This window comes from Salmo trutta, chromosome 1 (genome assembly GCF_901001165.1).
Source record: "Salmo trutta chromosome 1, fSalTru1.1, whole genome shotgun sequence".
Classification (NCBI taxonomy): Eukaryota; Metazoa; Chordata; class Actinopteri; order Salmoniformes; family Salmonidae; genus Salmo; species Salmo trutta.
Window position 1 is genome coordinate 69,063,579 of NC_042957.1, and position 15,238 is coordinate 69,078,816.

At 41.6% G+C, this 15,238-nt stretch overlaps 1 protein-coding gene across 1 annotated transcript in view; it reads right to left on the minus strand.

Annotated features, from left to right (window-relative positions):
• Positions 1 to 14,860, minus strand: part of LOC115206305 (nuclear GTPase SLIP-GC) — a 105,652-nt gene extending 90,792 nt beyond the window's left edge. Inside the window, exons 1-5 of the mRNA XM_029773142.1 lie at positions 14,799 to 14,860; positions 14,145 to 14,178; positions 13,811 to 13,926; positions 3,521 to 3,569; positions 3,087 to 3,173 (exon numbers count right to left, since the gene is read on the minus strand). Coding sequence (XP_029629002.1) covers positions 3,087 to 3,173; positions 3,521 to 3,569; positions 13,811 to 13,926; positions 14,145 to 14,178; positions 14,799 to 14,837 — 325 coding nt within the window. The 5' untranslated portion in view covers positions 14,838 to 14,860. The remainder of the gene's footprint in view (positions 1 to 3,086; positions 3,174 to 3,520; positions 3,570 to 13,810; positions 13,927 to 14,144; positions 14,179 to 14,798) is intronic.
• Positions 14,861 to 15,238: the final 378 nt, after the last annotated feature.

Consider the following 15,238-nt stretch of genomic DNA (forward strand, 5'->3'; position numbering starts at 1 on the left):
ATATGACAGTATACTGACTGCATAAAATTCATACACAGACCTTTATTGTTGGTATTATAGATCAGTGGCAAACTGCACAGTTAATTACCACAAAATGCTTAGCTATAAATGCTTTATGAATGGGAAAATAGAGTTGACTTTACTTTGACTGCATTAAATTCATACATAGACCCTTTTAATGTGTGCGTTGTAGACCAGTATGACCAACTTAATTGTGATGTGGAGGAGGGCTGTTAATGAGTTATGATATGAACCTCAACTACAGGATTTGATCCATAAAATGATCCCTAGGGATTCAACCCTGTGGGGATCTTCATGCACCATTGACCTCAGTGAGAGGAAGAAGAAGGTAAGTCATGGGCCTATAGCGGCCGGTGGGAGAAATGGGGCTGGTACATGCTACATTTCAGTTTAATTTTCTAAATTGGTTTGGCATAGTCTCTAACACTGGTATGGCAGAAGCACACTTTTGAGAACAGCCATAATGATGACACTAGCTGTCATTGTAATGATACATCTATTAAGATCCTGTACCTAAATATGAGCTTTTGCATAGCATGACACGAGCTATATATAGATATGTTATGAATATATTTCAATCTTTATTGATGCGGTAGGGACCTGAAATAACACGTTCATGAAACGCTTATAGAGTGTAATAAATGCATTATGGATATGTAGTCAAAGTAAATCGTTACCCTTTTATTTGTTTTTATGCATACATGTGTACAGATGATGCATATACCATGTTTGACCATGATTGTTTTTAGTGCTTCAATTTCATGTGTTATTTGTTTATCAGTATTTTGTATCATTGTTGAGTGTCACTTAAATGCATTTTTCAAACTCTACTGTACAATGTTTCAAACCTTCAGGTTAGTTAAAGAAACCAGCATATCTGTCACGGGTGTCGTAGGGTAGAGACCAAGACGCAGCGGGAAAATGTAAACTCATCTTTTTTATTTAGGTGAAGAAGGAAAACAAACGTATACAAAACAAAACGAACTTGACAGTCTTGTCAGGTAAACAAGAACAATCTCCAAAAAAAAAAACCATGAAAAACAAACTCCTCATTATAGGACACTCAATCAGAGAAAACAATAACCAGCTGCCTCCAATTGAAGGTCCAACCCCAATTAACTAAACATAGAAATACAAAAGACTAGATAGTATAGTTCTATATTAGTATAGTTCTAACATAGAACAATGACTAACAAACCCCGGACTAATAAATCAAATACCCCTCTACCTAAACACATACACAAAACACACCCTGAACTACAAAACAAAACACCCCCTGCCACGTCCTGACCAAACTACAATAACAAATAACCCCTATACTGGTCAGGACGTGACAGTACCCCCCCCCCAAAGGTGCAGACCCCGGATGCACCTCACATAAATAACCAAAAATAACCCCCAAAACAAAAACAAAAATCCAAAAACTAAAGGGAGGGAAGGAAGGGTGGCTGTCGTCACCGACGGCTCCTGTGCTACACCCCCCCCCCCCTCCCCAAACCTCCTACAATGGAGGTGGCTTAGGCTCAGGCCTAAATCCCCTACCTGACCAAACCACTGCATACCTTTGCCAGAGGCCAGTCACTGAGGACCCTGGACTGTGCTCTGGGAGCTCTGGACTGTAGGCCGACTCTAGGAGCTCCGGACTGTAGGCCGTCTCACTCGGTGCCGGACACTCTGGACGAGGTACTGTTGCCGGACACTCTGGACGAGGTACTGTTGCCGGACACTCTGGACTGGGCTGACACACTGGAAGCCTAATGCGTGGGGCTGGTAGTGGAGGTACCAGACTGCGGACACGCACCTCAGGGCTAGTGCGGGGAGCAGGAACAGGCCGAGTTGGACCGGGCCGATGCACTGGAAGCCTAGTGCGTGGGGCTGGTACTGGAGGTATCAGACTGGAGACACGCACTTCAAGGCTAGTGCGAGGAGCGGGAAACACTGGACCGTAGAGGCACACTGGCGGTCTTTAGCGCAGGACTGGCACAGCCCGTACTGGCTGGGTGCCCACTTCCCCCTGGCAAATGTGGGGCGCTGGCACTGTGCACACCGGCCTGAAAATACTTGGCCTCGCCACAGTACGCATTACCCCGAAGCACGGGACCTGTCCAGTCATATGTTGCCTAAAAAAAGCACGGGGATTTGGCTTGGGGCTTAATCCTCGCCCAGCCAAACTACCCGTGTGCCCCCCCCAATTTTTTTTTATTGGGGCTGCCTCTCGGGTTTAAATGCCAACCGTGTGCCCCTGTAACATTCCCGGTCTTCGCTCCACTTTAGCCGTTCCTTCCTCTCTGTTTCTACCTGTCTCCATGGGAGGCGATCCCTTCCAGCCAGGATCTCCTCTCATGTGTAGGAGCCTTTTCCCTCCAAGATTTCCTCCCAAGTCCAGGATTCCACTGGGCTCTGTTGCTGCTCCCTCCTCCGCTGCTTGGTCCGTGTTTGGTGGGAGATTCTGTCACGGGTGTCGTAGGGTAGAGACCAAGAAGCAGCGGGAAAATGTAAACTCATCTTCTTTTTGTATTGTAAAGAAGGAAAACACATAAACGTATACTACACAAAATGAACTTGACAGTCTCATCAGGCAAACAGCTAAACAAGAACAATCTCCCACAATCCCCAAAACAAACAAACTCCTAATTATAGGACCTTCAATCAGAGGCAACGATAACCAGCTGCCTCCAATTGAAGGTCCAACCCCAATTAACTAAACATAGATCTAAAACGACTAGAAAGAACATAGAATTACACTAACATAGAACAATGACTAACAAACCCCGGACTAATAAATCAAATACCCCTCTACCTAAACACATACACAAAACACACCCTGAACCACATAAAACAAACACCCCCTGCCACGTCCTGACCAAACTACAATAACAAATAACCCCTATACTGGTCAGGACGTGACACTACTGTGCAACATGCAAACAGAACAGAGAACAGTCATGTACATATTTACGATTCTCAATTAGGAATGTCTACAATACATCATGTTAAATGGTTTCCAATTAAAAGAGTGTTTCTTAAAATGATTGTGGTCCATATAAACACCATCATCCACCTACCAAATGTTTCAGTTATTCTGGACGCAGCAACACGTTGTTGTTTCTTTGTTTGTTTGTTTGCATGGGCCTCATCAGATTTCCTTTTGCCTGGAAACAATTGGAAACGTATTTTATTAATTAATACACAAATCATCCAACAGCAGTCACAGATCTTCCAATCTCGTTATAGCCAATGCTGTTATGCAAATGAGTTGCATCAGTTGGTGAAAAATAATTTCAGATGATCCACTTACTGTGTGCATATGGTAAAGGGTACAAAGGGTACATGCAACTCAAGTGTAAAGTATCTCATAATTCAATGCTTAACTGAGTGAGATTTATTATATGTTTTGGAAATATAGTATCACTACATTTTTCTCCTTGTCATTTTCTAAAACAAGTATTTTAGCGTAATGTTTCTGTAAGTGGAGATCTGAAACAACTGTGATTTTTACCTGTAATATTCACTTGAAGAGGGCGTATTTTACTTGTTGAGGGTTCACTCTGAAGAAACACATAGATGATCAACAGGTTAACAAAGGAATTGTTCCACAAAACTTACAACACAAACATATCACAATTGTTACCTTCTGTATAGCCTTTATCTGTGCTTTTCTTGCTTTAGTTTGAGATGCATTTTCTTTATTAATAATTTGGGTTTCTTCCTGTATGTTGTTTTCACTGACTGGTGTTGTTTATAGGTTAGATGTTTGCTGTGTTGTATAGTGTTGTGACTATGAGAAAGCGCTTGCTAAATACATTTGATTGTTATTATCTTAATGTATTATTTTAGTCCCCGTGGAGTGCTCTGCTATCCTAATGTATGATAGTTCATCTCTGTAAAATGGCCTAAAAACTAACCAAGTTGTGCCAAGAAGTGATGCCTTAGCTGTGACCACGGACAAATGAGATCTAGATTTTACCCACCTGGTCATACACTGTTTCCCCCACTCCAGAGGGGTTCGTTGTGGGCACACTTCCTGTACCTAAGAGTTTAACCAATGACCTGGCAACAGTCTCACAACAATTGTCATTTTGTTGACATCAATGGGACATTATATGTAGTCAGTGATGAATAAAGAAATTATGTGTTTAGGAGGTTGATTTCTGAGGGGTTTTATGATGTTTTTTTGACGAGACTCTTGATTGACCATTTTACCAGTAATCTGGAGACAGAAACCGTGTTGAGTTATAGGGTGACAAATATAAAGGTCTGTATACTAATCTAAAAAAAAGGATGCATTTGGTTTAGTTAATAATTGTATTCGGGCTGAGGTTTCATGTACAGTAAATGGTTATATGGGGGGTAAAAATTGTACATTTTCTGAAGAACTCTTGGAGGCCTTGATGGATACTGATGACCACTTACAGCAAACGTACAGCAAAAAAGAGCTTCTGGATATCAGGACAGCGATCATTCACCTCGGATTAGACAAAGATTTTTTATTCAACAAGCAGGACGCACAGGATGTACTTCAAACACACGACAAGGCCAACATCCCCGTCATTGGCAAGAGAAAGAGACGCAGGTACAGAAGACACAGAGCGGGGTGCCTCGTAAGGATCCACAGAAGGCGAGTGGGAAAGCTGCCATTACCGTCAATATTACGTGCCAACATGCAATCATTGGACAATAAATTAGATGAGGTACGATCCCGAAAACTGTAACATCTTATGTTTCACGGAATCGGGACTGAATGATGTCATGGATATTCAGCTAGCGGGATATACAATGCACCGGCTACATAAAACAGCACACTCCGGGGAGACGAGGGGGGGCGGTCTGTGCATATTTTCAAACAACAGCTGGTGCACGAAATCTAAGGAAATCTCTAGATTTTGCTCGCCTGAAGTAGAGTATCTTATGATAAGCTGTAGACCACACTATTTGCCAAGAGAGTTTTCATCCATACCTTTCGTGGCTGTTAATTTACTAAGACTGCACTCAGTCAGCTGTATGAGGAAATAAGCAAACAGGAAACCCGAGGCGGCGCTCCTCGTGGCTGGGGATTTTAATGCAGGGGAACTTAAATCAGATTTACCTCATTTCTATCAACATGTTAAATGCGCAACTAGAGGGAAAAAAATTCTATTTCACCTGTACTCCACACAGAGATGCATACAAAGCTCTCACTCGCCCTCCATTTGGTAAATCTGACCACAATTCTATCCTACTGATTCCTGCTTACTAGCAAAAATTAAAGCAGGAAGCACCAGTGCCTCGGTCTATAAAAAAAGTGGTCAGATGAAGCAAATGCTAAACTACAGGACTGTTTTGCTAGCACAGACTGGAACATGTTCCAGGATTCTTCCGATGGCATTGAGGAGTGCACCATCAGTCACTGGCTTTATCAATAAGTGCATCGAGACATCGTCCCCACATTGACTGTACATACATATCCCAACCAGAAGCCATGGATTACAGGCAACATTCACACTGAGCTAAAGGGTAGAGCTGCCACTTTCAAGGTGCGGGACTCTAACCCGGAAGTTATAAGAAATCCTGCTATGCCCTCCGACGAACCATCAAACAGGCAAAGCGCCAATACAGGACTAAGATGGAATTGTACTACACTAGCTCCGATGCTCGTCTTATGTGGCAGGGCTTGCAAACTATTACAGACTACAAAGGGAAGTACAGCCGCGAGCTGCCTAGTCACACAAGCCTACCAGACGAGCTAAATCACTTCTATGCTTGCTTCGAGGCAAGCAACACTGAGGCATGCATGACACCATCAGTTGTTCCGGATGACTGTGTGATCACTCTCTCCGTAGCCAACGTGAGTAAGACCTTTAAACAGGTCAACATTCACAAGGCCGTGAGAATGCTATTCATTTAATACAGCTCAGCGTTCAACACCATAGTACCCTCAAAGCTCAACACTAAGCTAAGGATCCTGGGACTAAACACCTCCCTCTGCAACTGGATCCTGGACTTCCTGACGGGCCACCCCTAGGTGGTGAGGGTAGGTAGCAACACATCCGCCACGCTGATCCTCAACACTGGAGCCTCTCAGGGGTGTGTGCTTAGTACCCTCCTGTACTCCCTGTTCACCCATGACTGCGTGGCCAGGCACGACTCCAACACCATCATTAAGTTTGCAGACGACACAACTGTGGTAGGCCTGATCACCGACAACGACAAGACAGTCTATAGAGAGGAGGTCAGAGACCTGGCCGGGTGGTACCAGAATAACAACCTATCCCTCAACATAATCAAGACAAAGGAGATGATTGTGGACTACAGGAAAAAGGAGGGCCGAGCACGCCCCCATTCTCATTGATGGGGCTGTAGTGGAGCAGGTTTAGAGCTTCAAGTTCCTTGGTGTCCACATCACCAACAAACTAGAATGGTCCAAACACACCAAGACAGTTGTGAAGAGGGCACGACAAAAAATTCTACAGCTGCACCATCGAGAGCATCCTGACTGGTTACATCACTGTGTCATGACGTGGCCCTCTTTGGATATAGCAAGCACCAACCCCCTCTCTCTCACCACCTCTCTCTTCTCCCTACACCCAGGCTCTGTTATCTCAGGTCATAAATTCCTAGAGGAGATTCTCCTAAGGTCCAGGCAGTATAGAGAGAGGGTTTCACATAGAGAGAACAAAGGAACTTCTTCTACGTCACAGAACTTGAGAACTGAACAATGTCCATGTTTTGGAGAATGTGTAAACGGTCGGTGGAGAATCCAGCTATGACCGGTCCATTTTGTTTAATGTTTGTGACCTCATGAGAGACAATACAGCCACATTACCGTAACTCTGTTAAGTGCCTCCATTAGGAGGTATGCATCTAATTATTGTTTTAAATGAATGAGTAAAGATTAAAATATTTGTGAAATTATGTAGTGTGATTTTAAACTGTTTAACGAAAGAGAATCCAATTCCCTTTTAAAGTTTAACTAAGTCATTGGCCTGTCCCATGAGCACAGACATTGATCTGGCGTCATGGGACAGCCCTTTTTGCTGTACCGAATATAACCCCCACCTGGAGAAGTCCACTTCAGACCATGTGTAACTCGATTACCGAGAGGGCTAAGGTTTGAGTAGAGACCATGCATTCCACGGTTGTTGAATTCCTAACCAAACCACATGGAGCATTGGCAACACTGGTGGAAATGGTTAAACTCTGAGACTACCGATACTGACAGAATAAGAGCAAATTTTCAATACTAATTACTAGTCTGCAGCTAGAATTTATCTTGACTGAATGCGAAGACCGACAACTGCCGAAACATCTATTCTATAAGAAAATTTCTGAATGTTACTCTGAAGTATCCATTCTAACCAAAGACTTCGTGGAAGAGAGAGACAGGCCGATGAACTTTCCAACAGAAAGACGGACGATTCCAACAGAGATCACGATGACACACTGAGCGTAAATATATATAGATTGCAATTATTCCCGAATGAGTGAGCGTTCATGTGCAAAGGATTAGCATTTCAATTATTATAATTATCATGTAGTGACTCTTGTCTTTCCCGGCCTTCTCAGTCCACACCCACTTCCCTTAACCAACCAAGCCGCCATATCTGTTTAGCCCACTGGGGAACATCCCCTATAATTTCCTTGTAACCACATTTCTATTGTTTGTTTGTGCATTTCTGTGATTATTTAGTTAGTTAGTAAATAAATGATTAAGATAATTGATGTATGGATGATTCATAGCAAAGACTTGGTTCGTGCAGATAACCAACAACTTTTGACGTTTAGAATGAGACTAACGTGAGGTAAAGAATAATTCATTAATTAGAAGACTAATTGATCAGATATTAAAGTATCTGAAAAGTTATATTAGGAAAATTGTAACTTTGTAATCTGAAGATTTTCCTTGGTGCCCCGACTTCCTAGTTAATTACATTTACATGATTAGTTTAATCACGTAATAATAATTAGAGAATTGATTTGATAAAATAAGTCTTCACTTTAATGATGCCAAAGACACGACATATGGTGCCCCGTGTGAGGAATCTAAGATAAAACTAGGCCGCATGTTTGGGTCAATTTGATGACATATATGACGCCCTGTGCGAGGAACCTAAAATAGAATTGGACTTTGCTGTTGAATTCTATATATCAATTGTGCGAACAGAATTGTACAAACAGACTGCTTTCTATACAAATTGGTTGTGTTTGTGTGTTCCCAGTTGAACAAGCTATTTTGAGAGTGCCTCCGGTCATGTGTCGATAGCAATGAGTTGTAAATTCCAGATTTAGTCTGTTAGGCCAAACGGTAGGATTTATGTCAGTCAATATTAATTCATAGAGCCAGTAAGGTTAGGAATTAGAGGATAGATCTGTTCGGGAGAGCCAAAGTATTCTGTCCGCCTACCGCACTAAGCCAGTGTGGATAGGCCACAGGCGTATCTGTAGTTAGGTACCGGGTCGCTCCGGTCAACGTAACGCTAGCAAAGTATGCCGAATGGGTTAATGTGAGACATCACTAGTAAACCCCCCTTTCCATTGTGAAGGGGACCCTATTTTGTGCTTGGAAGTGAGATTTCTGAACAAAGTAGGATTAGCTTGCACGAAGCTAACAAAGGGGAAACAGTATTATCTTTTTCCTGTGTCCCGTTTAAATTCCTCCGCCTTGCGCAATGGAAGTCCTGCCCTTGGTACTTCCGTTTGATATCAGCTTTCTGGGATTATGGGTGGTGAAACCCAAACGTGGATCACGTTAAGATATCCAGCCAATCACAATTAACTGGATATCGATGTCTCATTCAATTTAACTAACAAGTGAAATTGCCAGATCTACCTTTCAAGTGTATCTTTTAAATAATATCCAAGTTGATTGGGTTACTACAATGAGGCATTTTAAACTTTTCTACATTAACCTAGATGAAGCAACGTTCTCAGGTTAATTTAAAGTTTAATTCCCAGATAGCCTATACAGGTTTGATTTATCATTAAAATAGATTAATCAGTCAAATCTGCTTTTGCAAAGCACATTCAGTAAACCCCAGTACTGACGGGGGAATCCCATGTGGCTTTGGCCTTATGGAGGAGTGAACCTAGAAGTGAATGTACCCTAACATTTAAACTAATGATTACTTTTATGATAATCCAAACAATCCCAATTTCTTGGATATCATCGTTTCATTCAATTGAATAAGTTAAATTGTCAAACAATGAAATGAGACTTTGCTTTTTAAACTTTGCAATAGCAACCTAGATGAACCAACTTCCCAGGTTAAGTAAAGTTTAATTCCCAGATAGCCTATCCAGGTATGATTAATCATTATCATTGATTAATTCAATTTGATTTTGCAAATTCATTGACATCCAACTCCCACAGTACTGGTACAGTACTGATGGTTCATTAACATCTATAAATAGATTAAAATCATCTTTGCAGCTTCCAACATATTCCAAAACCAAATTCTGGAAAATTAGGAAAAAAAAAATTCCTTTCAAATGTTCTAATAATGTGCACGCTATCAGAGGGGGTAGTCCCCACTCGCCCGCTAATTAGTGAACCTCCACCAATAGGGTGAATTGATCTCTGATCTCAGCAGCGATACCAACCCTAATTATGCCATTAGCGGAAAAAAAGCAGACAACAACACTCTCCAAAATCAACCATCGGGCGCAGGCCTCGTAAAGGTTCTCTCCAGTCTAGCCCTGATGTCTTGCCATCCGAGATTGGCATCGGTCCAATACCGCAGTGCACAGCTGAAGCACGAGCAGGTAACAGTAGACATGAAGGGACAGGTGGAGAAAACAGGGAAACCAATGACAAATGAAGAAAAGGGAAAAATTCTGCTAGCTATGAAACTGCAGTTGAAAACTGAACAAATAAATGTAATTGAAAAAACTTATGACGATGAACAAGCACAAACTCTTCAACAAAATCGTCTTCCACAGGAACAAAATCGCCTTCTTCAGGAACAACTTCAGGAACAACTTTAGCCAAAATTAAATACGATGATGTCCACGCCAAACTAGATAAATCTGGCGAGTTATCTACAAACAAGCGCGCTCAACTTGATAACATGCATGCAGTTTTGTTGAACGCAACTCAAAGTAACAATGTTCTACTCAAAATGCTGCAGACCAAAGACAATCAGTTAATGAACACAATGACTAAGTTGGATGACAAATCAGCAGAACTCATTGAAGTCGCTGACCAAATGAATGATGAGAGAACTCAGGTGATGAAGACGTAAATATTGATTTCTAAGCAAGCGGAGGAAATCATCACTGAATCTCTCGCTCCGTACTCAAGACCTATCTGCAAAACATGACAGATAAGTTTGAGACCGAAAGGAGCAAGTGCGACACTCACTTGTCCAAAATCAGTACTCTAAGCACTCAAGTGGACTCTGCAATGCAGCAGAATACCACCCTTAGGGACCATCTGGCGGAAGTCCAGAATGACCACGCTCTACAGTGTTACTACCCATCCAAGCAACCGGAGCCCTGTACTCACAGGAGTAAAGATGGTAGGTTTCATACTTTGCCTCCCTCATGTGTCCCTCAGTATTCTCCTCCTCACCATTCGGCACTGAGTAATATGGTGCCTCTTGGCCAACAAAGCCAAAGCTTGGCTTCCCCTCTTGGCCTTTCGGGCCCAATTTCCCCACAGGATGAAGCCAACCCTCTCCGCCCGCTTGGTGCGGAATACCTTGACAAACTCGTCAAGAATTTCCTCACCTTTGACCCCGTTCCAGGTCAGCCAAACAGTACTGAGACGTTTCTAGCTGACATAGAGGACGCGTTGGATGTCTACCCAAACGCTACGGGTTCTGACAGGGTTTACCTGTTGAAGCGAACGTCGAATAGACACGTGACGAGGTTCATTTGTTTACAACAGCAACACCTGCTAAATGACTACGCTAAACTTGTCACAGCTTTGAAATTAGAATTCAGTGGTTCTGCGACTCGCAAACACAATAGCTCACTGGCTAACACCGTCAAACAAGCTCGGAACGAACACCCACAAGCTTACTATCATAGGCTTCATTCAGCTTACTTTGGCCTACTCACTAAAACAGGAATGGAAGAGCTGTTACCATTCAAACAAATGTTTCTGTCGAACATGTATCCCACCTTCATTACCTAGTTGGGCCCTGCAGCCCACGTTGGCTTGCCCATCTTACAACTCAGAGAGCTTGCAAGCACAGCTTTTGAGGCATCAAAAGTTCATAACGCTAAGAGCCCTGACCACTCGGTTTTGAAGTTTTGACCAGGAGTACTCACTCCAGTTAGAGGGTGCATTATCAGGTATTGGAGCATTGAGAGATGACGGACAACAACGGTTTCTACCATGAAACCATGATTCCAATAACCTCCGCGGTCAAAATAACTGTAAAGTACGTCGCCATCAAAACAACTACTGCTATAATCGACCTGTTCACTACGTTCCTGCACCCAACCCACACAAAGTGTCAGAGCACAAGGGTAACAAAGGGTTGAAGGACGATCAAAATGTAGACCAATGTTCTCCAGAAGTTCCACTACGTGAAGAACTAAAGCGAGAACAATTTGAGAAAAGGGTAAAAGATAAGTCACAAGGACTAGACGGGGAATTACCGGACACCAGGTCCACAGGAATTAACACACGTAGCAAGGACGTTCTGAATGTTACTCTGAAGTACCCAGAGACTTCGTGGAAGAGAGAGACAGGCCGATGAACTTTCCAACAGAAAGACGGACGATTCCAACAGAGATCACGACGACACACTGAGTGTAAATATATATAGATTGCAATTATTCCCGAATGAGTGAGTGTTCATGTGCAAAGGATTAGCATTTTAATTATTATAATTATCATGTAGTGACTCTTGTCTTTCCCGGCCTTCTCAGTCCACACCCACTTCCCTCAACCAACCAAGCCGCCATATCTGTTTAGCCCACTAGGGAACATCCCCTATAATTTCCTTGTAACCACGTACAGATAACCAACAACTTTCGACATTTGGAATGAGACTAACATGAGGTAAAGAATAATTCATTAATTAGAAGACTAATTGATCAGATATTAAAATATCTGAAAAGTTACATTAGGAAAATTAGAACTTTGTAATCTGAAGATCTTCCTTGGTGCCCCGACTTCCTAGTTAATTACATTTACATGATTAGTTTAATCACGTAATAATAATTACAGAGAATTGATTTGAGAAAATAAGTCTTCACTTTAATGATGCCAAAGACACGACAACTGCCTGGTATGGCAACAAGGCACTACAGAGGGTAGTGCGTATGGCCGAGTACATCACTGGGGCCAAGCTGCCTGCCATCCAGGACCTCTACACCAGGCAGTGTCAGAGGAAGGCCCTAAAAATGTTCAAAGACCCCAGCCACCCCAGTCATAGAATGTTCTCTTTAGTACCACATGGCAAGCGGTACCAGAGTGCCAAGTCTAGGACCAAAAGGCTTCCCGACAGTTTTTACCCCCAAGCCATAAGACTCCTGAACAAGTAATCAAATGGCTATCCAGACTATTTGCATTGTCGCGCCCCCAGCCCCTCTTTTACGCTGCTGCTACTCTCTGTTTATCATATATGCATAGTCACTTTAACTATACATTCATGTGCATGCTACCTCAATTAGCCCGACTAACCGGTGCCTGTATATAGCCTAGCTACTGTTATTTTCCACTGTCTTTTTACTGTTGTATTTATTTCTTTACTTATCTATTGTTCAGCTAATACCTGTTTTTTTTATTAAAAATCACACTGTTGGTTAGGGCTTGTAAGAAAGCATTTCACTGTAAGGTCTACACCTGTTGTATTCGGCGCACGTGACAAAGTTTGATTTGATTGGTTTACTTCCAACGACCAACACACAGTAATCTCAGAACGTACTGTAGTGTAATTTTTTTTAATGTTTGTTTTTCACTAACGTTTGTCATCATGATCGTGTGTTGTTCTGTCTGGCTGTGCTAACTACAATCAACCGTGAAAATTAGTTATCTTTCACTGTTCTACCTACCAAAGATTTACCCCGATGCTGCCAGTGTTTTGCGGCTATCGAGAATGATGCTTGCGGTGACCAAAATTATCAGAGGGATTTTCTGGCTGAACGGAATCCATTTAGTCGACAGCTGAGAAGTGATGCGACACTACCATCATTTTATCTCTTCACAACAAAATGGAAGATTCTTGATTAGAAGTAACGTAACATTTGCTGGAATAGGTAAATTAGCTAGCTAACGTTACAGTCCAGTATTGAATTTAGTAACCCACCAGCTAAATCATATAGCTAGCAATCTTTTGGATGCACACTGTCAATCAATTTCACCTATGCCATTGTATTCACTAGAGGTTGACATGTGAGTGAATATTCATTACTGTCCCATCTTGTCCTGTACAAATGTTTCCCGTCCTGTCTTCATCTCGTTGCAGTTCTATAACCCTGGAACTTTCCTGTCTCATCTTAATAAAAATCACTCCCGTCCTGTGCAAATTTTTTATGCGCAGAAATCTGAAATAACTTCCTCCTAGCTGCTTTTCCTCTCTGATTCAGAGGAATTGGGCTAAATACGGAAGACACATTTCAGTTGAATTAATTCAGTTGGACAACTGACGAGGTATCCCCTTTCCTTTCCTTTCTCTTTTCTGTCTGTCCCCGCTCTGCCCCACACGAGTTGCTGTCTTTCAGAGACTGGAAAACATGTGCCAGATTTGTAGATTTAGCAATTAATCCCCTGATAGGAACATCACTGAAAAGACGTCCAATGGATCTATAATCATAATCTGTGTAACAGTAGTTATTGTACACCTAGTTTGTAAAGTACCTTGAGAAATGCTTTGTGTTTTTCTGTAAATGCAGACCGTGGTCCTATTTTTGGAATCAAGTTGATGAAGTCTTTCTCCTTAAGGGAGAGGAAACTTTCTTCATCAATTTCTTCATCTGAAATTAAGGAAATATACATTTTAGGCATCTCAATATCATAAAATAATAATTACTGTATCAAATTAACAAATAACAATTGAGGTGATATCTTTACTTGAATGCGTAATAATACAATGTACAATAATAAATACATTATTTTAATCAAATCAATCAATAATTGTATTAATACACAATGTATTATACAATGTATAATAATACATCACAAATATATTCACCTTCAAACCTCTGAATCAAGTCACTGTGGTTCCACTCTGTTAGGGTTTGACCAACTATTTGTTTGCATAACCTATATAATATAACAAAGAAGCTATGCTATAATATTAAGTTTATACTCTATATGATAAGAGCATAGTGCTGTGTGAGAGGAAGGGGCTCATGGGATGTTGAGTCATATGGAAAGAATGCAGATGCTGTAAATCAGGGATATGGAAGAGCTTGTTAAATGATAATGGCAGGATATGGGTGAAATGCATATGCGGAGGGGTGTCGGGGTTTTAGAGAACTTGCATTGTGCAGTCACAAGATAAATCGACTGCCAAAGATAATAACTACGCCCGGCAACAGGAGGCGTCTCGAGGTTGGGACCAACCTGCACGCCAACGATAGGATGAGTAAGTTTAAACCACGCTCATCCTCCCTCTGACAGGCTAGCAGTGAGTGGGAACTATCTCTGTCAGAGTATTTAATGAAAAGCAAAGGATGTGTAACTCAGTTCTCTGTCTGCCCTGCGTGGTGACACAGCGAGCCCGTATATACGAACATTGCATTTATCACTATTTACTTAGCTCAATAAACAGCTGTGAAACAGTACTAAAGACCAGAGTTTCTCTTTGTCCTGACAACAGATTCGAATTTACGCAACCTAACAACTCAGTTAATTTGTCTCTGACGAAATCAAATGATGCCATGAGACTTTACTATGAAAGGAGAGAAAAACTGTACAATTTAGATCATTTAGATATTTGTGGTAGGCGATATCATGTTACCTTTATTCCAAAAGGTGTATGTGCAACTATAAAGAAAAACATGATGATTTATTAAAACAACAAAAGCACATGGCATTCAGTATTTAAGCTTAATTTTCAAGAGAAAATCAAGTGCTCATGTTCTTGTGAATCCTAACCATTTTGTAATTGCAGGATGTCTGCAATAATTTTTCAGAGACTTATTTGTTCTCAAGAGAGGAAAGTTTCTCTGAATGCAAGTATATCGGTCTTTTCACCCCTTATCTACATATTCATTTTTTAAATATATGTCATGATTGTACTATTTACTTTGCTATAACTATTTGAAAGGTTGAGGTGCCTTT